The sequence below is a fragment of the Clarias gariepinus genome, chromosome 11 (assembly GCF_024256425.1).
Source record: "Clarias gariepinus isolate MV-2021 ecotype Netherlands chromosome 11, CGAR_prim_01v2, whole genome shotgun sequence".
Classification (NCBI taxonomy): domain Eukaryota; kingdom Metazoa; phylum Chordata; class Actinopteri; order Siluriformes; family Clariidae; genus Clarias; species Clarias gariepinus.
Window position 1 is genome coordinate 17,343,162 of NC_071110.1, and position 25,659 is coordinate 17,368,820.

The 25,659-nt window shown below is 39.3% G+C and overlaps 1 protein-coding gene across 8 annotated transcripts in view; it reads left to right on the forward strand.

Annotated features, from left to right (window-relative positions):
- Positions 1 to 25,659, forward strand: part of msi2b (musashi RNA-binding protein 2b) — a 260,386-nt gene that overhangs the window by 174,890 nt on the left and 59,837 nt on the right. For all 8 annotated transcript variants that reach the window (XM_053507328.1, XM_053507327.1, XM_053507329.1 and 5 more), the window contains exons 8-9: positions 4,797 to 4,879; positions 16,822 to 16,936. In XM_053507328.1, the coding sequence (XP_053363303.1) occupies positions 4,797 to 4,879; positions 16,822 to 16,936 (198 nt within the window). The remainder of the gene's footprint in view (positions 1 to 4,796; positions 4,880 to 16,821; positions 16,937 to 25,659) is intronic.

Below are 25,659 nucleotides of genomic sequence, written 5' to 3' on the forward strand. Positions count from 1 at the left end.
CCCATCACACGCAAGTACAAGAGAGCGCTCGGTGAGATATCAGGGGGTGTGGGGGGGGGGGGAGAAAACCAACAGAGTGCATTGACAGATTTATTCTTTCTGCAGTCGTTATTAATGGATGATACTGCGGGATCATTTATCAGAGGAAGGAGAGATTCTTCAGCACTGCCTTTTTGATTTTTATGCTGCACTTGAGGTCTTCGTATGTCTGTTCATGCTGGTGAGAAATTAACAGAGATGCCATGACATAAGGGCATTTTCACTGGACTGGTTTGGGTTAGTGTGATTGACAGTTTTCTACCCTGATGGGAGGGGTCTCTTCCAGAATGACTCCTCCCCAATTCAGGTGAGTGTCAATTATTGAAATTATAAACTATAGCCTTTACAAGGGATATGAATAGCCAGGGAGCACCAGATAATATACTTTTACAAAACTTAGGAGCCGATCCGGTTTGTATTGCGATTCTGTAAATATCACAATCTTATAATTATAATTTTTAAAGATTTTGTTAGAATTCTAAACAAACTTTGCATATAATTTGCTCCTGTGATCCAGGATGCTGTGCTGCACCCTAAATCTAAATGTGTGAATAATTTAGAGTGCCACCTGTAGGATTATAGAGGAATTGCAAAATATTACCGCCTCAAATGCAACATAAAAAAAAATAAAAAATCAATTAACTTTTGAATTTCCACACAAAAGAATCACGATACACTGATGGAGTTTTTTGGAGTAACATTTTGGACACCATTAATATACACCATTATTAAAACCCCAAGTTGAGGGAATTTTTCAGATAAATAGGTATTATCGCTCTGGTACAGACTTGTAGAACCTACACCAAGTTTCACATTCTATTCTCATGGCTTGTGGTGGCCCGACACTTTATTTTCTTTAAATTGTGGCATGGCTGTGTGTATCGAGTACTGTATATACTGTAGATAATAACATTTTCACTTTGACTGCTTTTATGATGTAAATAAAAGGACAATGCAAAGGGAGAAACTGATGTTATTGGACAAAGGTTTTGCAAAACTAAAATGATTTTAATAATAATACTATTTGACTTTGTGGATTGTGTGGATGGGGTTTGTGCACCTGGAATGGTGTGTGTGTGTGTTGTGTGTGTGTATGTGCGCACACTTTTGAGAAACACTGCAGGCAGTCTTCCGGAAAGCGCAGCTTTTTCCTTGTTTAATATGCAACATGCAATCTATGTCCCATCTCTCCTCTGGGAAGGATATGCCGCATTGGTAATAATATCTGATTTGGTTGTGTACCTCTTCCCTTCAAATACATCGAACTGCTCCGGGCACCCTCAGCTGTTTAAGCAAAGGTCAGTGGAAGACTCATTGATTTAGCATTTTAATTTTATTTGTGCTGGGCTCCGAGGGGGACTGGCATTAAGCGTGGCGGAGGCTCTTTGTTTTGTAAGAGGCTGTGAATGTCTGCGTGTCTGCGGAGACCAGGCCTGCCTCGCTCTCTGCTTAATAAGTGTGAGATGCAGCCCAGACACCTCTGTAATAGCCACTAACACTTATTATCCTCCCTGAGATTGGAAATCCACATGTTGTCATTGAGGGATCTTGGGGGGAAAAAAAAAGAAAAGGAAAAAAAAACAGTCTAAGTAGGGAAAATAGAGTACAAAAATAAACACTCCCACCCACCACCCCTTTTTTTAAATGCACAGTCTTTTCATATGATGTTTCACCAGCACCCTGTCGCTTTGGTTAAGTACAGCAGAAATGGTTTCGGTTGCCTGCAAACAGCTTGCTCGGTTCACATGGATGGCTAAATGAATGGAATGATACTTTTGGGGTTACAGAGAGAGAACCCAAAGATCTCCATGCTGCTGACACACAGAAGCAGATGTTGTTTTGTTCTGTTATGCCCTCTCCTTCGTCTGACTTTGCCAGGACTGCAGAGAGGCCTCAGCGTATCGCATTCTTCATTAAGACATTCTGTTAGCCACTCCGCTAGTCAGCCTTGTCATTAAGTAACCCGGAGTGCTTTTGATTGGCTGCCAGATTCAGCGCCGGGCTGGGAGCTCGCTCTGCCGATACTGCCCTGAACTCTGACACAGATGGCCGGAGAGATCGTTACCTGCTCCCTCACGCAAGGTTTTCTACAACCCGAGTGCGCTAATTAAGACGGAGCATGAAGGGAATTGTTCTCAGTAGTTTGAGCTATGATGGGTCAGTGCTTTTTTTTTTTTATTTTATTTTTTTTTTTAACATACAGCAGTGCTTCATTTATCAATATCACATATTGTCAGTATTTGTACGTATCAACAATGTGCTTTTACTGTCATATATTCTATATACAGTAGATTATGGATTTGAAATGATTATTATTCGAAGGCATATGATTTTTTTTCTCATTTGAATTGGGAGGTGTGTAATAATGTGGGTTGTGTTTGTGCGGTGTGAGAGGCATCTAGCATATAGGGTACAGCAGGTACAACCGCTCCCAGCAACCCCCACCACCCGCCTCCATCCCTTCTGCTGAGAAATTGCTCCTGACAGCTGATTTGTTGGTTGTCAGAAGTGGTCGTTGGGCGACTGATAAGGGTGCGGAGGCCCGAGATGGAAAACCTAACTGCCTCTCATGATTTCAAAGGCAGACCTATCAAGGCACGGGCTGCAGACACATGTAAATGTCTCCCAGTAGAAGAGGGACATTTTCCCTGAACTGGTTTTACTTTTTAAGAAGCACCCAAAGTGAGATTTAAACTCCAACATTTCCTGAAAGAAAAAAGGAAAAGGTCGTTAACTTCTTTTTGAACTTGTTCTTCTTTCTCAAATTTTGAGGTATTGTTATTGCTATTTCTACAATACACAGGCATATTGTAACGAAGAACAAATGGAGAAGAATGGATCATAAGGTGGGATAATCAGGCCCTGAGAGAGTGCGACCGGAGCCACGGATAGGAAACTGTGACATCTTTTCTGATTAGCTGACGCAGCAGGCTGGCTTTGCAGTGTTTAAAGGTATAAAAGCAGTGAATGTGGAAATGGCCCCAGGGTGGCCAGGTGGAGACAGGCGGATCTGTCAAAAAGCATGGATGCGTCAGGTATAGAGAGCGAGAGGGAGACGGAGAGCGAGAGGGAGACGGAGAGCGAGAGAGAAACAGAGATATTGAGGCATCAGAGATGGCTAGGTCCATATGCGTGTCACCCAAGGGCTTACCAGGAAAGGTGAGAAGGAATAAAAGAACAGGACATATTGAGGGTTATACATCAGAGCCAGGAGTGCAGAGTGGGCCATGGTCCAGCCAAGCAGCAGCCTGAGGCAGCGAGAGGATGCCCTAATGGGCTCATACAGGAAGCCATTGTCAGAGGCGAGGTCACGGTAATTGGCTGCAAATTGCACTCCAATATCCGCCCATGAGAACCCGAGCCAGAGGCTCCCATAACTCACGTCATCTCAGGGACGTCAGCCGGAAACACCGCCGCACCCTGGCAGGAAGATGAAAGGAGCTTCCTCTTATCCAGAGGAGGAATTTGCACAAGTGACACTAGGGCAATAACCATACATCACCTTCTAGTCTGTACATACAGAAATGACCACCATTAACCTTTACTGCGTTCCGACACGAAAGGCTTGTGTATTTACACTCTGACTCATGCCAGAGATATTAGTACACCATACAGTGACCTCCTGATATCTCGGCAGGGCCCGGTCCATCGTTGACAAATTTCCACTCTTACCTCAGAGGAGAGTAAAAAGCCGGTGGTTATGAAGTCCAAGAGCACATACTGTCCAGTGGTACATGTTCTCCTCCCTAAACCAAAAGAACTGTACTTATAATCACTCAGAGGTCACGCCGAGTCAGAGCCGAGCCCGGAGGATTGTTTATCTGCCGACTCTCTTATCAACCCTCCTGCTTTTTTATCTGCTTTTATCACAGTAGGCATGAAGAGGGCTCCGCGACTTCCTGTTTTAGGTTCTCTCACAACCACGCTGACCCTCTGACCCTCGGGCTTATCTCTCACTTTTCGAAAAGCCAGACGTTGCGGCTAAATGCAGCAGGGTGCCACAAGCTTTTTTTTTTCTCCCCCTCTATTCTCTCTTGCTTTGTTTCTGGTTGTTGAAGGGATGTTCTGAACTATTACTGATGGGTGTGTGGGTGTGTTTGTCTGTATTTGTGTGGGTATGAATGCTTCAGTGGCCTGTATGTATGTGTTATTTTCCCCAATTTGGAGGATTTTTTTTTTCTTTTTTTTTTTTTTTACAATGACTCGTTCACTCTTCAGAGGTTTGAATGCTCTTTTGTTATTCACTAGATTCTTAGTGAAACAGTGGGATTTGGAGACATTTTTTTTTCTGTATGCTTGAAAAAGCTCGTAGCTGAGACATTTAGCTATATGGAAAATAGTGTGTCATGCATTGAAACACCAGCAAAGAAACACCAAATATTTAGTAATGGGATTCAGATGCAGGGTTGGCTCTATGAATCTCATTAAACGGGCTTTGAGCTTCCTGCCTCTCCGAGGAACACATTCAGAGCTATTTTAATAATGCCCAGGTCTTCATCTCTTTAACAGCAAAAGAGCCCCTGTGTTGTACTGGATACATAATTTGCACATCATTAGGAGCCAATAAAGTGTAGATTGCTGCATGACTCAATGACTCATTTATGTCTGCACCATGCAATATTAGCAATCAACAGATATTTGTTGCTTTTCCTGTTCATTTAACTGCTTCTGTATTAGTTCACCTCAATCATGTGCTTTATTTTCTTCTTCCCTCCTCTTCCTTCTCCCATCTTTTCCCTCACTTCCCTCTTCTGCAGGATTTGGCTTCGTAACTTTCGAGAATGAGGATGTGGTGGAGAAAGTCTGTGAGATTCATTTTCATGAAATCAATAATAAAATGGTAAGTCAGTTTCACCTCAATTTTTTAGACCAGGGTGGGATTAATATTTGATAGCAGAAGCTGAGTCGGTTGTTATAACCACTGCTGTGCTGGGAGACTGTCTGGGTGGCCTAGGAGCAGGGAAGCAGGGAGACTTCCCTATTCCCTGCCATCCTGGGCCTGGGCTATGGCGTGATATTGGTGTGCACTGGCCACAAAGCATGAAATTGTGTCTTGGTGCCCTGTCCACCAGACTGGGAGAAGCAACCTGTCGATTCCTTTAGCTGTAATTCCTTCAGCCAATGAGAGCTGGAAGAGGACCTGGCATCCATTTAAGAGCCGTGTTAAAAGTGTAAGGTGGAAAGATTGTGGGGAGATTTAAAATCATAGCCTTGGCAGCATGCACAGTGGGGTACTTGACACCCTGCTTACTGTTTTATTGTTTCTCCTGAATTTTTTATTTGATTTCTGGCCTGCCTGGGGTTTTCGAATGAATGGTGCATGAGGGACGGGGTTGCGACCCTGAGGCTAAGATGGTAAGGACACCATTTTGACTAGCAAAGCATTCTTTTGACATGCACTATGTAGCATTAAATTCATTCCTAAAGTGTAGAAGCTACTTTCATTCCACTTTATCTGCAAGCTGCAGAATCACTAATGAAGGCCAGAATGGAATTCCTTCAAGGTAAAATATCAAGGCACTTAAGGTTCTCAGACATCTGACTTGTTAAATGTGTCATAGCAACTGGCCCACTGTAAGCTCGGAGTATCTTAGTTAATAAATGTGTCCCTGTTTTCTGATGAAAACAGGGTGACACATGGAGACTGAATGCTGCCTACAAAACCGACATGCACACTACAAGCACATTATTGATTTTTATATAATATTGCATCAAATTCTCTCATTGTTCGGGGAGCACTGAGCAAATTTATCCTTTTTTTTTTTCTTCAGTCGATCTCTCTGAGCAGGAAACTGGCTATCCATCGACTGGCAGCATTAAATTGGACCATAGGGGGATTGCATGCATCGTTAGTATCAGTTGGGGAGTTTAAGGAAAAAAGGAATTTGATCGGGTGGAGGTAGGGAGGAAGAATCATCTTCTACATCCGTTATTGGCTTCCATCCATCTAAAAATGACAACTCTGTTATTTTTTTACTGGCCAACTCGGACAATATGTTGAGCATTAGGCAGTAAAAGCAAGGAGTGGAATAAAAGCAAAGCAGTTCTGAAGCAAATCCCACTGTTTCTCCGTGTTTGCTTTTTCCTAGTGATATCAAATGCTGTCGTCAAGTTGCTTTTGCCAGAAAGATCAAAGTGGTCTCTGAAGCATCGTTCGCTCGCAAGCTCTGTGTGAATATTTGACTTGCTAATTCATCCGTGGTAATATTGTTATTATGATGAATATTTTGCAAAACGGCAGTAATGATCTCCCTCTGCTAGCGGAGGTCCAGCTCAATACGTACGATACTTGGTTGGTCTGCAGCCATCTCCAGAAGCACCATCTGTGACCCACTAGCCCTGTGCTTTGGGTGAGTGGAGGAGCTCTTTTTAGAGAGGCTCTGATGACCCAGAGAGGCCACTCAAAAGCTGCCAGGGCTCTGGAGGGCCTTAAGTGCCTCTGAATGGTTCCAAGCAGAGGAAAAAATGGAGCATCCCGCACCCCAGGCTTGCCGAGCAGTTCTGGGGTAAAGGTACAAGCCACCATTAAAAATTCAAGAGGCTGGAGGAATAGAGCCCTTGACCTGATCTAGTCTGGTGTAGAGCAGAATCCTGGACGGTGTACACGTGTGCTCCGTTATCCGTTTCTTTTTATAAAAAAATTGAAATCGAAACAGTATTGGTTTTGGTCTGGTTTTATATTAAGCTTAGGCATAATATTTAGTTTAGATGTGGTTTAGACTATATAATTTAGAAGCCACTTCTTATTCCTATTTATACTACAGAACCAGCTAAACATTTGGACACAAATGGATGGATTTATTTTCTACATTCTACAATCAAACTGGAAATCTCAAAACTACAGTATGAAACAACACATATGGCATTTGGTAATTAAAAAAACAAAAAAAACTAACCATGAACAACTACAACGGTCACTTGTTGTTTTAACACATGAAGGTCAGCTGTTCTGGAATAGTTCTTGCAAGAACAGTATTGTGTCAAATGCATTTGCAAAACCCATCAAGCACCATGATGAAACTGGCTCTTATGAAGACCATCCCAGAAAAGCAAGACCAAAACTTACCCCAGCTGCAGAGGAGAAGATCGTTTAGAGTTACCAGCCTCAAAAATCACCAATTAACAAACAGCACCACAGATTAGAGCTGTTATAAAGACTTTACAGAGCATACATTACATAGCAGACACGTCTCACTATCAACTGTTCTAAGGTGATTGTTGAATATTTAGGTTTACAGTGTAGATAGAAATAAAAATCAGGAAAGATGGTGTGTCCAAACTTTTGACTGGGAGCATATGTAATACAGTTTTCTTTTCATTTCTTTAATCCTTCACCACTCCTGGATGTTCTTTGATACAGGCAGTCTGGGAAAACGCATCAACCTTGTCTGCTTATAACGTTCTTTAACATCTTTACTTTGTTGAAGTAACAGATTTTGTTTAAACATTAAGTGTAGTCCTAAGAACTTTTTTGTAAAAAAAAAAAAAATGTCACAGTTTCACCATATCAGGAGTTCAAGCCAATGTGTATGGTTAAACTTATCTGGTTTAAGGTCTGCATGCTTTTCAGTTTCTGTATTATCTACTGTAGGATCTGTTCTGTTTAAATGATGACTTCATCTACAGGATAGGCATAACCTTTTAGAATACTGAGTTTAACCTATATTTCACATTCAAACATTTATCTAATTTCATCCGGGTGTTGCATGACACCTTCGTCCTTTCTGACAGCTGACATGAACATAAATATTTATAGACAATTTATTTCAGCATGTGGCAGTTAATATTGTCATTGTTGTCATATGGAAGGTCAGCTATATATACAGTATGTTCCACTCAGTGCTCATCAAAGTAATACCAAAGTTGTGGAAGACATTGTCACCTACTGGAGTAAACCTTAAGTAAATGTAAATGTACAGTAGGTTCATCTCAGTGGTGTGAAAAGACTCGCCTGCTTTCCTTTACAGACCCTCCACAAAGTTTCAGGCTGAGGATGATCTGTAGTACTGTAGTGTCCCTGATTCCATTTAACCAACTAAACGTCTTCTACTCTGTTCAGACCACAGAAAAAAAGTGGAATAGTCTGCAATAGTCAGTTGTCCTTGTTTCTTTCTCATTCACACTCACACACTCCTGGCTCTTTTCTTCCGTCGTCCTTGTTCACTCTCCTGCATTGGCCGAGGTTAGGAGGTTAACAGTGAACAGGCTTGATGAGAGCTTCAGTTCACCTGCTTCTTTTCAAACATCTGTGAGACATCTGGACAGTTAGGACACCCTCTCTGTGTTCCATTTATTGGAAAATGGCCAAAGTCTGAGCAGCCACAGGAGGTGAAGGAGAGTATTCATGGCCAGCTTTATAACCTCAGACCACTCTTGTGTGTCTGTGTGAAGGCGTGTTCGATCCTCGGCTAATTTTAGTGCTAGCGAGGAGTCAGGAAGTGTTATTTATAGTCTGAGGGCTGTTTGACACAATGGAAGAAGTGACTGCATCCTGGTGTGGAATTAAATTCCTGCGAGTCCTTATTAGTTAAGTTTATGTGGACAATATTTCTTTAATCAGATTGAAATCATTTAGATGTGAAAATCCAACTTAACTATTGGACGCATGATCCAATAAGATCAATATAACAAGTAGTAGTAGGGGGTAAGGTTAGGCTTCCCATCTTTTCTCATACTGTAAATCTGATTCTGCATTGTGATTGGTTATAAGAATTCAGTCTTATCTATAATTGATTGTTAAGGTGTTTTACTGTGTTTGAAATGAGGAGTGTAAAAGTAAACACAGGTGTCAGTGATTTGGTCCTCCCCGTAACTCCTCCGGGCAACTAAAGTTTCCCCCCACGTGGCGGAAACGTGCAGAAAGAATATATTTATTCTGACAAGAAAGAAAAGTTAAGACCAAGTGTTTACACAGCTAATATTTACTGTAAATACTGTGGTACTCCCTCTATTCCAGTCAGGCCGGATTGGTATAGACTGTTCCAACTCAAATGTGTATGTGATGTGATTATGGAAAAAAAAAGACCATGATAACTTATTTTAGGACTTTTTCCATCTTTAATGTGACCATAACTTGTACAGTTTGATCAAAAAACATACTGAAAAAAGTGAAGAAAAAAGAAACCTGGATGCATTAATATTTGCACACCGCTAAACTAATACTCTGTTGATTCACCTTTTGATTTTATTATAGCACTTAGTCTTTTTGCATAGAGGTCTCTCTATGTGGTACATCTTGTCTTGGTAACATTTTGCTCAATTTCAAAAGCACTCAAAGTCTGTCAGGTTACAACGGCATCTGGTGTTGGAAAAACATGATGGTGTTCAAAATTTTACTTTTAGAACTGTTTATAATTTTCTCTAACTTGACTAAAGTTCAAGTTCCAGCTGAGGAAAAACAGCCCCAAAGGATAATGCTACCACCACCATGCTTCATTATGGATGTGTTGTTCTTATGGTGATTTACTGTGATGTTTTTCATTTAAATTATTTTTATTTTCCCATTAAAATGTTACCATTACTGTAAATTAGGGCCAGAAAGTTAAACTTTGGTCTCATCAGAACATATATTCTTTTTTTGCTGATTGTCTTCAGTATGTTCCATGGTATATTTAATGCCCTGGAAATTATTTTATACTCTTCTCCCGACTGATAGCTTTCAACAATGAAATCCCTTTGATGTTTTTTGTAAGCTTGACTTAGGCTGTTCTGTGCAACAAAGTAAATGTCAGGAAGACATTTTGTCACCTTTAATTGATAACAGCCTGACAACTGTTTAACATTAGCGTGAATGTGATTGGTTAATTCTGATCGCAGACACAACTTCAGTTATAAGAGGGTGTGATCACTTGTACAACTGCATAATTTGAGTTTTTCATTTTAAAGAAAAAAAAAAAGGTCAATGACATTGCATCCAATACCAGTTATTCCTTTTTTTTATTTAGTTACTGTAGTTTTACACAGATATAATATGGAGATTCAGTATGATGGTCTCTGTATGTTTGCCCAAATAAAAAAAACAATATTTAGTGCAGGTAATATTAAACTTCTAAAATTATTTATCTTGGTCTCCTTTTAACATCTCAAAACCCTGCCATTTTAACATTTAACGTTTTCAAATATGTATGTACAGTGTGTGTGTGTATATATATATCGGCTATATATATAAAAATTTCTCTTTTTAAATTAAAAGAGATTAAAGATTTTGTTAAATATTTTAAAGACTTTTTTTCCCTTTTATTTTAAAACATTTTTTTTTCATAACTGAGGTTTACTGAGAAATTTTCTGCTCAGTCACTCCCACCCAGTATGTGTGAAGAACAACACTGTGCCATGACGTTTCGAGCCTGTGCCAGTCTGATGTGAATTCTTTCCTCGCGGCCTCCGCACTGAAGTCCTTACCTCCTGCGGGCAGTGTGGAGATTACCACTCTCATTTCCTCCAGAGCTTCCTCCACCTTCATCGCAGCTTGCTCTGGATGCCCAGCTAGCCCACTGCCTGCCTGCTGCGACTCGGCCCATTAGCATGTATGATAAGTGACGAGAGTGTCGGCTGGCCAATTTGGTGTCTACCTCGCCATGCTGAGGGACTGGCCTGCAATATCATAGGAAGATAATCTACCGCTGTGAGGAGAGTGGAAAAGAAGTGGCAGTTTAGGAGTAGACGGAAAAAAAAAAACGACCTCTCCTTCTTATTTCCTTGAATCTATGTTTTTGAGGCTGAGTCGGATGCCGATGAGCCCAAAACCAGCCTGTTTAGGAGCAAAAGGACGTTAAATTCTATTTAGAAGAGGATCACTTGATTTGTGCCCTGTAATTTGCCCAAATCCTTTTATCTTCTTTAAAATAATATGATCCACTGTTTATTACCACTTGCATCTTTGGTGACTGTAGGTGTGTTTACACTCACAGAGTAGTGTCGTGAGAGTTATTTGAGGTAATACACGGGGATTGTGATATTTGAAAGGATCACAGTAATTTAGCCGGTTGTAATGGAACGTGGTATTTCTGCAGTGCTTGCTGAGATCAAGAAATGTCAAAACAGAGAAAAGAGGACATTTCAGTGCTTTCTCCTTTTAAATTACAGGGAATAAGAAAGAGAGAGATAAAGAGAGTGAAAAGGGAATACGCTGGGGAAATGTTCTTTTTGTACCTGACCTTGCTGAAACAACACATCGATAAAGAATGATATTATAGTGAGCACAGAGCATTTACAGTCTTCTAATATTGTGTATGAAATTGAAGCTTAGTGGATCATTTGTTTGGTTATGCGAGTATTGTCTTCTGTTTTGTGTTTCGAAATCTGGCTGTTTTTTTTCTTTTTTTTTTTACATTCAGTTGAAACAGACGTTCTATTTGTGGGGCATAAAGAGACTCTGACAGGCTTTTCCTTTCTGTTGGCAAATATAGATTTCTGTGTCAGAAGGAAGAGCTGTAAGTGTATCAATAATGTACGGGAGCCCCAAGTCTCCGATGTAATTTCATTCAAGTTGCGATGAATTATGTCTCGGTGTTAAGCCGCCTCTGGGCAAAAAAAAGAGCTTGATCCTTTTTCCTCCTCCTGAATCGTATCTGTTTCATCTGTCAGAGCCGTCCGACCTCCCAAAAGACATAAAGAGCGACGCGTGTTAAAATTTGACCACTGTCAAAGTAGTGCAAGATCTGTTTAGTTCAGAAAAGTCTAACCATCAGGAGTGAAGCATTTATGACTACAGAGGGTTATAAGAGCCAGAGATTAATATTAACAGAAGGAACATGCATTTCAGCCTAAGCTTCTCTCCACAGATGGTTCTTTCAAATGTTACCGTGTGGAGTTTATCATGCTTTCTACTGTACGTTGTAATGTCATGAGCAGGAAAGATGCATCATACAACTACTGTATGTTATAATATGATGTGTTGGTTCACATATAAATAATTGACAGGGATCAGCTGGCTGGCGTGAGAAATGAACTATTCCTAATTATCTCTTTTTTCCCCCCATTGTCTTTACTGCTACATGATGATAGCACTGATGATGTACTGTACTGTAGTAGTTCTTCGGCAGAGTTAGTACAGGTGCCAATGACGACAAACATATTGCATCCATCACCAATTGATCTTTTTTTTTTTTTTAACACAGATATACAGTACGATGGTCTCTGGTTGGTTGTCTGACTATAGAAAAGCTCATTTTTCTTGTGGAAATGAGACTGATTTCTGGTCCAGCTCCTGGCAGAACCTGTGCCGCTGCTGGGAATCCTAACGTCGTCATTTTGACAGGCCTGCTGAAGGTGTCCTTCGTCCAAGGGCCCGCTTGTCTGGGAGGCATGTTTATTTATGGCATTTGGTTAAGTGCCTTTCATGTCGGACATTATTTGGTCACCGGTTCTCAGGAGGGAGGCAGGCAGCTGGTGTTGTGCAGTGCTGCAATTCTGCATGTGTAAAAAACAAAAAAAAATAAAAACAGTCCAAAGGAGTGAATCAGGTTTCTGAAGTGCTTCTTTCCTTGTTGCACTGTGAAAGGTTTTTTTTTTTCCTCTTAGTTGCTGAAGGAGAAGTAAATTGCTTGACGGAGCAAAATCGGAGTAGATGCTTTCTGCTTAGCTGATTAAGCTTATTTTTTCTAAGTCAGTTAAGGTATTATTAAATTGAAACTAATTTGAATAGCAGATTTATTTCACATACATTTAGATTCCAAAAGGTGCTTTGAGAACGAGCAGATGTGCAGTTAACGAGTCAAAATTTTGAATAGATTCCTTGCCGTTTTTCCTCACCTTCTTCTCAGATAGCAGTTTCTCTGCAAATGACATCACTTGTCAAAAGGTCATTTCATTGGTGGCAGCAGATTAGCAGATGGAATCTGTTCCGTATCTAACCAGCCAGCTAATAAGCTGACCGATCTCCTGCCGCCCTGTCTCACACCTCAGCCTGTTCACTTCAACCCGCCACTAAGAACACATACTCTAATGGCCCTCTTTGTTCCATTACAGCACGGCTGCACTTGCACCCTTCATTTTCTGATAATTAGTCCGCCTACTGAACTCTCTTTCTTTAGCTATTATCCTGTCTGTGGTCAACTGTAGATATTTAGCCCCACGTTCTCCTGCTGATTTCTTTAGCCGTAGGTTAAAAAATGGGTGAAAGGCCAAGAAGTTAATGTTAAACACGGGCACGCTGCCAGTAGCTAGATATGAGTGTGTGTGCAGGATTGCCATCATAAAAGAGCTACTTTAGAAATAAATACAGGTTAAAATGTTTATTTTAATGAAGATATGCATTACTGTTTGTGCATTTTTTGATATTCTTATTGTATAATAATTCATCTATGTAAATAAGAATTTAGAAAGCACACCATACAGTATATGTGTCTAAAGTTACTCAGATATATATTATGTGTTTTAGAGGATATGACCTTATAGTTTCAGGATATTTATCACATACATGACTAATAATCATACCTGTCTAAAAAAGTAAACCAGTGACAGTACGTCTTCTACATGAGTACCTACTTTATTGTATTCAAATGAATAAAATACAAATTCATGCTTTTATCCAATTAGGAAACATGGACAGCAGGACAGTGCATACAATCATGCAGATGCAGATCGAGAGCTTTAGTTAATGTTCACATCCAACATCAGAATGGAGAAAAAAAAAACCTGATCACAGTGACTTTGACCGTGGCAGGGCTGTTGGTGCCAGATGGGCTGGTTTGAGTATTTTCTAAACTGCTGATCTCCTGGGATTTTCACACACACCAGTCTCTTCCGATTTTACCCAGAATCGTGCGAAAAAGAGGAAAACATCCGGAGAGATGCAGTTCTTTGGTTGGAAATGCCTTGTTATTGATCAAGGTCAGAGAAGAACGACCAGACTGCTTCAAGCCGACAGGAAGGCTACTGTAGCTCAAATAAGCGCTTTCTTAAAAAGCCAGAGTGTATATCCTACTGAAACTTTACTGTATGTATCATACTGTATAGGGGTGTATTGATGTGCGTTATGGAGCGTACTGTTCGATACATGACATTGGATTTGGTGTGCCTTTTGATCCGAGTGAATAAAGTCTAGCTTTACCTTAAGAAAATGAGCTTCATGTTGTTAAGAAATTATATTGTAGCAAACGTGCTATCTTGGTTAAAGTGAAAATACAGACTTCACTGTTCAAGGAAATGTTATATAAATCCAGGTTTGTTTCAAATTAGCATTAAGGTAATAAAACACTTGAATCTGAAATGAAATGAGTTATGTGAAGCATCTCCTGGACATTTGTGACTGCGTGAGCCTGCACGAATAATCTACTTTAAGTCGCATTTAAAATGAAGTCCTCCTCCACTTCCCTTCATCTCTGCCACCTCCGTCCTCCCACCACCCACCTCTGAGTGTTTGCTGCCCAGCTCTGTGCTTTCATGTCATTAGCCTTGAGCTTCATATTTCCATTAACCAGTAAAGGAGCTCATCAGTGGCTTACCTCAACCAGTTGGCTAATTAGTTATGTAATAATGTGGAACAGCAGCCATGGCTCTTAACGGCCCATTGATGGCTGGCAGATCAGAAGCAAGTCCTTTCTGCACCCATTAGCAGCGCACCAAGTGTACGATGCTTTGTCGCCGAAACCACACACCGATATAATTACACGCGTCACACTCCTCTCACGGGCGTGCTTCCACACTCTACTCAGATCCATTGTTTAATTAAGGCATGTTGTGTTGATAAGACTGAGGAACACTTTATATGTTTCTTGGCACTTAACATACTTGTTCTAGAACTGGATTAGGTCTAGTGTTTGTAAGGTTTTTTTTTTTCTTTCTTTCTTTTTTTTTTAGTTTAGTTGGTTTATTCAAGCTCATGCGTAAATAGCTGAATTGCCTATTAGGGCCATGGAGGAGTCATCAAGTGCCTCCAAGTGTTTAATGTAAACTTATGTTAATACAGAGAAAGAACATTCCCCAAATACAAAGGTTAAACAGGATTTTTATCGAGTAGAAGTTTCAAAGCACTGTCTTTTGTCTCATTTGAGAAAGTGTCAGCAGAGCTTGGGAGAACACATTATGAAGTTGTAGTTAAACAACTTGAGAGCATACTGTAAGTGAGACACCCTGGTTGAGGCAGCACTTGATGCAGACATGAGCCTGTAATGTGTGGACATCTAAAATGTGGTGGCCAGGCCCTGGTCATGTCTGTTTCCCTAAGCAGAACTCTGTAGAGGGATCTCTATCGCCAATTTCAGCTATTCAGCTATTCACACCGAAAACTCTCAAAGCAAATGAAGGGGAATATCCTGTCAGTCTCTTTACTTCATTATCCTGATATTTCTATCCCCTGTTGGCTTAAATAAGGGCCCATCTTTTTCTCCCAGATGAATAAACTCCATTGCAGAGCAGTCCGCCCCACATTATTGTGCTTCTTTGGCGCTGGCACTACAGATGTGACTGGATGTGAATACATTATTTGGAATGAACAGATAGTGTTCCAAGCAAATACCAATTCAAGTTTAAAAAAACTGAGGCACCCGATTTTTTTTCTTCCATTTTTTTTATTATTATGAGTATTATTATTCTATACCACTGGGTGCCAATCCATTGCGGGGCAGACACACATACGCGCGCACATACGCGCACACACACGCGCGCACAAACACACACACAGGCACACGCACACACACAGGCACACACACACACACTGTCTTTGGCAGGAATCAAACCTTTGATCCTGGAGGTGCAAGATCACAGCGCTAACCACTACACCACTATAACATATTTATGTCATTTCTTTTTTTATTATTATTTTTTCTTTATTTCTTTTTTCTTTATTTTTTTTTGTCAAAAATGTCCACAGGGCTTCTGGTTGAGTGTAGAGGTGTGCAGCATTGTGACTGGGATCCTGTGAGATTCACAAGCAAGAGATAATTTCTTTTTAATATGGTGACAAGAAGATATAACGTGAGATTTCTTACCTTTCTCATGCTTTCAAAACAAAACAACCAAAAAAGAAGAACATATTCATGTTAATTGGTTATAGCCAACTGGTCTGGATTGTGATGGTTTAAATTTGGCTGCAAGTTTGTTGATATTCCGAAAAAGCCAGAGTTCACAGACCATGGATCCATATTTATGTTAAATACCAATATAGTTTTTTAAAGCATCATCAGAAAGGATGCAACGTAAATGTGCCCGCTTTATTCTGACGTGCATCAGTGTGAGCATGTGCTTCAACGCCGTGCTTCTAAAGTTTGTCATGTCTGACTCTCGTTGTGTTTCATGCTCTTTCGGATCTCAGGCACTTACATGTGCATTTGAGGAGGACGGCAAAATGTCAATCAGCACAGCAGGGAAAAGAGCGTGAGATGGTGGCAGGCTCAGGCAGAGGGAAAGGGGCGGTGGCGGAGGAGAAACCGCCCTGGGTGGAATTGGTTCATTGATGAGGACCAGACGAGAGCAGTGAGACGGAGCTAGAAATGGGAACGTTTCTGTGTATGGGGAGGAGGAAAAAAAGAAAGGAAAGAAAATCTAACTTTTTGCCTGGAGACATTGCATGGCATGCTTCGCCGAACAGACACACATATAACTCACTGTTAGCATTGTGGAGCCAGTGGGGTTCTGCAGTCACATCTGGGGAATATAAATATTGCACTTCCATATACACAAGCAGTTTTATTTCTTTTGTTGTACTTTGTTGTACAACCGTGAGGTCAAATGTAATTATGTAAAAGTCCCAGTCAATTTAAAATTCCTGGGTTCTGTATTATCCTTACATCATAAGAGTTAGCCTGAAGCCCTGATGTTTGCTGTGTTCTCTGTCCACAGGTAGAATGTAAGAAAGCTCAACCCAAGGAGGTGATGTTTCCCCCGGGGACACGAGGGCGAGCCAGGGGTCTACCCTACACCATGGATGCCTTCATGCTAGGAATGGGAATGCTGAGTAAGAACATGCTTTCACACAATCATAATGCAGTTGTTTTCTTGTTTGTTTGTTTTTTTTGTTTACTGTCCAGCCATAATTTCCCATTTCCACAAAACGAGAGTTTAAAGATTTAAGGATTGAAACACTATGATTATGATTATTTATGTTGTTTTTTTCCTAAGATATCTTGACTACTATGATATATTTTTGTGGTGTTGGTTTTTTATGTAATGCCCCTGCTTAAAAAGTTTAAATTACAGTCTCATCATGTTTCCTTCACATTTGTAACTGCAGTGACATCATTTTAATTTTCAGCCTTAATTTAATCAGTATTTTAGTTTAATTTGTTTTCGTGTGTTAAGTAAGTCACGGGGCGTTGGCAAGAGCCTGGCAAGGACCAGATGAAACTCAGTCTTGGCATATAATACTGAAAGGCAAACACATTTCAGCAGCAGATAGAGTTATCAGTACAAACACATTGACAGCGTAGTAAATAATCTTAAGAATCTGTGCAGGTATCTGACAGATTGGCATTCAGAAGTAATTTAAATTCAGTCAGAGATACAAGGTGGTTCAGCGGTATTTTCCATGACTAGGGAGATTTGTAAGAAAAAAAAAAGAGGGCTTTCTCTTATCCACTCTTACTCTGGGAATGATAAAAAACTTTTAAAAAAGATTGCAATCATAAGTTGTAGGAATGTATTAACATTTTAAAATAGGACTTGTTAGAAAAGTCTAACAGTAGGAGCTCGGTGATGAGTTTTAGTCAAGTGCTTTAGTGTTGCTTATTAGTCTAGAACGATGTACAGTAAACAACATCAACATAATAAAAATATAATTTTTATGGCTTCATAAAACTGTAGTTAAAAAAAATCTTTGTCATCTTGAAGTGGGATTAAACTTGACATTGTGTGTTTTGAGTCATGCATTTCTCATTTTCTCTTGATTATTTATAGAAAGAGGGTAATGTCATGGGGATCATTTTTTTTTCACTGAGGTGGGTGTTTCATATCTTTAAGTAAAGAAATGGAGTTGCAGCAGGGCATGATTTAAGTATATAATTGGTCCTTTGAGAGGACATTATATAATGTTTGCACGTTAGGGAACAAAATGTAAATTTTTTCGACAGTGATGTGGGTGTATAATAACAGCGCTTGCAGTTACTGTACCTGTCACTGACATACAGGAGACGGATCGATATTTCATCGTGCTAAGAAATATAATTTATACGGCCAGTGTATCATTCATCCAGCGGAAACTGGAAACATTTAGAATTCATGACAGTCCTGTGAAGTTCGCTGTACAGAAGTTCATGACTTTACACTTGAGAAAGAAGAAACCGACACTGTGTTAAAAAGAGGCGGACAGAAAAAGGCAGCAGCCTTCAATATGTTCTCCTCAGAGACAGAAGCACGACTGGCACGCTCATGCTGGCACTGCTTTTCAGTTAATGCGGCCATGCACGGCTGCCATCTCTACCATTGTCTTGCCAGTGGAAATCTCCCAGCGTTTGTGATGGGAGCATCGCTCAGGAACAGTGTGAAAATGTTTCCCCATGTGTGTGGTCTCTGTCTTTCTCTTTCTCTCTCTCTCTATCTCTATGCAACTCTTGGTCACCCTCAAAACTGTCACACACACAGCAACCATCATGACATCCTCTAAACCTGTCTGTGGTCTTTTCCAGCAAATTTGACGTTTGCTCCGAGGACAGGACATGCAGTTGCAGATATCAACCCCCCCCCCCCCCACACACACACACATCCCCAATTCCTTCCTCCCAGCATCTCTTCCTCCAAACAGCTTTAGTGACAAGAGATAATGACTATGAGATTGATCGGCTGCTGAAAGTAACTGAAGCAAATAAATCGTTTGATGCCTGGTGCAGAATGCGAACGGTAGCTAATGGGGAAGCTGCAGGAGAGGTCGTCCTGCCTGTAATTTGGCTTGATGAAGCATCCTCGGCTAGGCCAGTGTGAAATATGTTATTGATATTCAGAAAGTGGCTCTTCGGACAACTGCTCCAGAGCCCATCTCATACCCACCAGGCCAAAGCTCACTGCTTCAGAGCTCAATGAACAGAAATAATGGTAAACAAGTTTCATTTGGTTGATTTTTCTAGTCTTTGTCCATCTCTGACATGAGGACATGGCAAACTTTTTTCCCCCTTCATTTTATCCTCCATTTTACATCTTCATTTCTCCATCTTTTTACTGGGGGGGTGGGGACTCCAATTACTCTTTACTGCAGAATAAAAAGTCCTCGGAGTCGATGGAGTCAATCCTGATCCTGATCCAAATTTAAGGGTGGAGTCAAAATTAAATTCTAGACAGTGTGTTTGTTGTGCAAATGTACAGAATCTCACATTTAAGGGTTATAATCTAGATTATGGTGGTGGGTCTGTGTGTGGAGTTTTCATGTCCTCCTTGTGTTTGGTGGGTTTCCTGCAGAAATTCTGGTTTCCTCGCACAGTCCAAAGTTCCCTGGAATAGGCTCCCACGACCCAGAACAGGACAAGTGTTATAGAGAATGAGTGACTGAGAATCTGGATTAAACTACTGTACATGTATGCAAGATGGTGTACATGTACATATCCATTGTATGAAGCATCACTTGTGTACATCCTCAAAAACTTAATGCTATGTGTCTGCTTGTTGCAAAACTAGTGTATTGTAAATAGCACAATGCATTCCTAAGTACTATATACTGTACATAAGTACTAAAACTAACAGGCTTTACATTTGGTGTTGGATGAATTTAAGACTGACTTGGTAACCTGATGGACAGGGATTATTTTGCTTTAGCATACAATTTAGTAGATGTGCATAAGATAAGCCGGTGAGTGTGTGAACAATGCCACTTATGTTGCTGTTATTTCTGTTTATTTACTAATTGACGTGTTTAATATTAACTAGGTATTAGATGTACTGTTAGGGGTAGGGTTTAGATATACAGTAGGCATATAGGGAAAGTTGGACCAGGTCCTCCTATACCCTTTGGACTTTTTTTATTCTACAGAGTTGATTATCTCAGAAATCCTGGCCGAATTTTATAATGTAAGAAAAGGAGCACTGTTCTTATTAGACGGAATTTTTCCGTCGTCGTACTCCGCACTCGGACTCCGATTTCTTGCTCCATCGACACTGCACTTCAAGCCGACTCCATTTGAAGTTGATGAAATTCTCAGCAAAGAGCATTTCTTGACCTTATTAGAAGTTATAACAGATCAGTGGGCCAATGTTGAACAAACAGAATAAACGAAGGAGATGAAATGAATGAAGTAGGAGACGCAAAGAGGAAGAGAGTGAGTTAAGAGTATGTGAGTTCATTCGCTTGCAGCACCCTCTTATCTAAATGAAATTGGAAAAGCAGGACAGCGAAACATTCCTTTTGGTAATTTGCATACAAAAATCAACAAGGCTCATTATTCAAGGAACTGTAATTCCTTATGTGCCAAAATCTCATTAGAGCTGCACTCGGAGCTCTCGTGTTTACCACACCTAATCGAGCCATTTATCTTTATTGTGTTAAGCCTCATGTATGTTTGCTGAAATTAATACACATCTCAGCCCGTGCAAAGTGCGGCTTTACCAGATGGATAATTGATTTTAAAGTGAATCCAAACTGTTGAGCCATAAAATGGGCACATTAGCATGCATATTAATAACGCAAATAAGAGGGTGAGGCCGACGCCAGTGGGCCAGATTAGGTGACAGCCTTTACTTATCGTGTTGCCAGGAGACGGAGGGTGCCCACCGCTTCAGTGACGGGGCTTAATGAGTCTTCTTCATGTCCCTGGTCTCTCATTCTGTCTTCCTATGCCTCTGACTCAGTCTTGTCCCCCTCGGTGAGAGTATGACAGAAACACACGGGCTGTGTGCTTACCTGTGAGAACAGGTGAGTTAAAAGGTCGGCACAGGAAGCTAAATCGGACGACAGACTGGAATTCCCGTGAAATAAAAATGTAAAAGTTCGTGTATTGCTGGGTTGCTGGTAGGCTTCTAAGGCTACTCGTGGACAGAAAGGGGTTAGAAATAATGGCACCCTCGAAGAACGTTATTATACACGGTCATTGCATTTTTCCCACTGAAACAAATGTAAAAATACAAAGTTTATTTTCAGCATTGGTGCATTTCCACTGTGAGAGACAGAATCTAAAAAGAAAAATCCGGAAATCGCATTGTATGATTTTTTAACATTTATATATGTAGTATAGTATAGTATAGTATAGTATAGTATAGTATAGTATAGTATAGTGTATATATAGTATAGTATATTCAGTATATTTAGAAAGAAAGATACATACTTCAGGAAATAAAGAAAAACGTAATATAAAGAAACATATTTGTATACTATATAACTTTACAAATCACTTTCAGTTAAATAATATAAAAAAACATTAAATACATTGTGTACAAAGTATACTGTACAGAGAGTGCATCTCTCCCCACACACAGTGAGCAGGATTGTGAGGAAGACACAAGAACAAAATCCTGTGGTCTGAATTGAAGATTTGAATTAAAAGTCCACATGCACAAGCCTAAGAATATAAAGGAGAATAAAATGTTTTGCATAGAGTAATATCTCTCTGCAAATGTGATAAACATTACTGGATAAGTGGGTTAGCTCTTTACAGGACGAACTTTACTTGAAATGATACCTGACGAGGTAGAAAAAGGTGGCACATATGGTGCATGTCTGTAAAAACATTTAATTCCGTTATGTGAATGAGCTGAAAGTAAAAATTGTTGCTTTTGTTATTTATTTGTATTTAACCAAAAATATCTTTAGTAAAGGATGCCAATTCCAGTGTAGTTGGCATCTCAAGAGCAAATAATCCTTCACTAATGTAGCCTAAGTCAACAAAAAATATATATATTTATAGAGGACAGATCCAGTGATGGAGCATGAAATAGATTTCCATACTGTATCACGTGTTAGTCACTGATGAATTCCCAAAAAATAAACAAAGTTATTCTTCAGGAAAGAGCCTTCATTTGCGTTGTGTAGCAGCGTAGTACGGTGTGTGAGGACAGGGCTCGATTCAGACCCTCTCTTTGCTGATGTTCTGCCAGACACCACATTAATCCCCACTGTCAATACAGACTTGACACACTACATTGATAGTAAGCTCTTTAAATATCACAGAAAAAGCCCATGTCATGTATATTTATCTAGGGCATCTGATTCCTCTTTAGAGAGAGAGTACACAGCGTGGCTTTATTCACACAAGAGAAAGGACACATCTCTGTAAACAAATGATACAGCGAGCAGGAAACAGCAACATGTAAAGGTGGCAGCTTTAGTATAAACCAGAACGGCCACACACACTGATTAGCTTTGGGTCAGGGTCTGAATAACATCAGCTTTACCGAAATAAATAAATAAATAAATAAATGAAAGAAAATTCCTAAATAGTTCTATTAGTGCACAATGAAATGTTTTCGTAGCCATGTCAACAAAAAGATTCAGACTTGGCAAAAGCTTACTGTAATTGTTTCATATTTAATTGAATTGAATTTGTTTAAAATTAAAGAGAAAAAAATGCGAACAAATATTGAATTTACATTTTAATGTGATCTTATATAGATATAATTAATCAAATATAAATGCAATTACTTGTTCAGCAAATAAACTTTACAACTGACCAACAATTATTAAAAATTGTTTTAATGAGTGAGTAAATGCACATAGTGGAGATCTTTTACTGCTTATTTTAGCCTGTCAGGAACGTGTTAAGAAAATGAAACATGAGTGTTTTTTTTTTTTACTCACTCAGAAAGTTACAACCTTTTTTTCTTTTATGTAAAAGAAAAATATTTCCTTCTAGCTCTTAAAACGATTCACTATGACTGAATTAATTAAATACCTGATTGACTGTGATTCAATATTATCAACACAGTCCGCGATAAACTTGTTTTAGGAGAAGACAGTGTCAGACACCGTCAGAGCTTCTGCCTGGTTTCCAAGCTCTGGCAATCCTTCACAAGTCTCTACAGGTCAGTCACCAAGGAGGTCACCTGGCAGTTTGAAAGCTTCTCAGCTGCTACGCTTCATCCCATCTGAAATGCCTTTCCAAAGCTCTGAAACGAAAGAATCAAGTTTGTAAAGAAGCATAATTCAGACTTAAATCTGGCTTTAACGCTGATTAAGCTGGTCTTGACGATGCTGACCTTGAGTAGTCATGGTTACCATCTTAGTGATCCAATCTGATGGAAGATTCTGCCCACTGGTTTTGATGGATGATGCTGACAGATTTAATTATTTCATGGCGTATACCAAGGTCTCAGCATAAAATAAATTATTAAATATGGAAGTAAGGTAATAAATGTTGTAATAAACAATTAAATAGATTTAATTAATTTATATTGGTTTAAAATGCAATTAAATTACTTATTATAGGAAAATTATTTGTATTTTCTTTCTTCTATATTAACCTTAAACTACAATGGACAAGACTCAAGATTACATAATTAGACATTGTAAACAGATCCCTAATAAAAAACCTTAAACGTTTACGAGTGGCACAACAGAAACAGGTTCCCTAAACCTGCAGTGTTACCAGCAGTTCAAAAAGATACAGTCGATAGCTTTACATGCGTCGGAGGGAGCATGTGTTAGCGTATGACCTTCCTGGTTGTTGCTGATGAGGGAGTGGGAATGGGACATGACTAAATTAGGGTATTTTATCATGGACAGCCAAGTTTACAGCGATGTTGTGATGAGTTGTTTGAGGTGTTTTAAGTGGCATGCGCCATTTAAGAGCCGAATGACATCACTGGGAGATGACGAGAGATCAGGATGACCTTTAACAAGTTCAACCACCGAAGATGTCAAAACCTTTGGTAACTTGTGCATGATGATCTTTGGAGAACTTCCATACCCACCCAACCCGCCATGTAATAATAAAGTATTAAAAAGAAAGTAATATATTATTCTTCTAAGCAGAGCTAATCTTAAAACTTTTTTATTACACCTTGTAAAAAGCTGTCAGTTAAAATATCTTAACTTGTATAAGTATGCTATATGCTATACATACATACTTATTCTCTTAATGCAATGATTTCCTTATGTGGGATTTCTGCCAACTTTACCATGGTGTTGTTAGTAGTGTTTCTACCTTACAACTCCAGGGTCCGTATTCACAAAGCTACTTACAGTAAGCCTAAAAGTTGCTCCTAGTCACAAAATTCTAAGAAAATTCTTAGAATTATGACATTTTTTTTTTTTTTTAGAATTTCCCCTTAAATTTAGGATTAAATCTTAGTAAATATAAAAATTATTTACTAAACATCTTAGCCCCAAAACAGCTCCTAAAGTAAAAATTGTTAAAGAGGAGGACTTTTAAGAAACTTAAGAGTTTCTATAGCAGAGAACAAAATGGCAGAAAGAAGAAATATTCTCCAAACACTGAACATAAAGCTAAAAGTAAACACTGCTTTTTTGTCCAGTTCGGTTTTCCTGTTGTTTTTATTTACAAACATTATGATTTCACCGTCTGTTCTATTATCATATTTTCTATTTTTACAAAGAGCGCATTTCAAGACCTTTACAGAGCTCAGAGGTTATTTTTTTTATTAACCAATCACAGTCCTTGAATTTCTGCATCATCCCTAGCAACGGGGTCAACCACACCTCCTCACTAATATAAAGGGTTTTGTACTTTCCTTACTCAGAGTTGCTCTAAGAAGTTTTCTAAATCACTTTTAGTCTAAGACTCCCAGCTAGGACTTTTTAGGCTAAGATAGGAGCTCTTTAAGAGAATTTTAAGAATACGGGCCCAGGGTTCTAGGTTCAATCCTGCATTACAGGACATAATTTCTCAAGAATTTGACTAGGATAAATAACAACTAGGTGTGTGTATAAATGTACTGTAAACTAGAGATTTTCTACATTTAAAAGATTACTTGAGAGGTATTTAAAAACTCAAAACATAATCAGTTGGTCTTAGTAGTGCGATTCAAAATGCGACTCAAGACGCGACTCAAGACACAGCACTATTTTGTTTGTTGCAGATAGGGCGTTATATGATGCAGTACAGTCCCCACTATTTAAATTAGTAATCCACTCCTCAAAGGAATAATGTTAATATTTAAAGGCATGGACAAGCAACTCTGTGAAAGGATGCTTCAGGACGCACATACAGTAGCAGCTCCTCAAATGCTCTTAACACAGAAATCTTTTCCTTGAAACACATTTCCATTAGCAAATCTACAAGTTGTTCTTTTCATAGCAAGCAAGTAAATATTTTATTGAATTGAAGCAGAAACAAGCATTAAATTGTTATATTTTCCTTAATGTATTCAACATGTATTTAAACTGATGGATTCGTGTTAAATGTAGTATTTTTGTATTTCTATGCTCCAGTTTTCTCTTTCACGGCAACAGTGGAACTGTTTCTACAGAGGGAACTTAGATTAATTTGTAACAACATTTAAATTGTCTGTTAAAATTTAAATCATAGAGGACAGGTTGAGAAAGGATCCTATAAAAGGTTTAATCAGGCACTTAAATTTAAACTGGTGGAAATGTAAGAATAAATGTTGCCTATATGATTGTTATTCTGTATAATATCACTTAGATGAAGCAGGGTGGCGTTTTAGTTAGGATTTAATATTTGACACATCACTTCTGTTTATTGCTCATTCACTTGTTTAAATAAGTAGCTGTAACTAAAGAAAATAAAGAATTTGAATTATTTCAATGTACATAAATCGGTCATAACATTAACACCACCTGCAGGT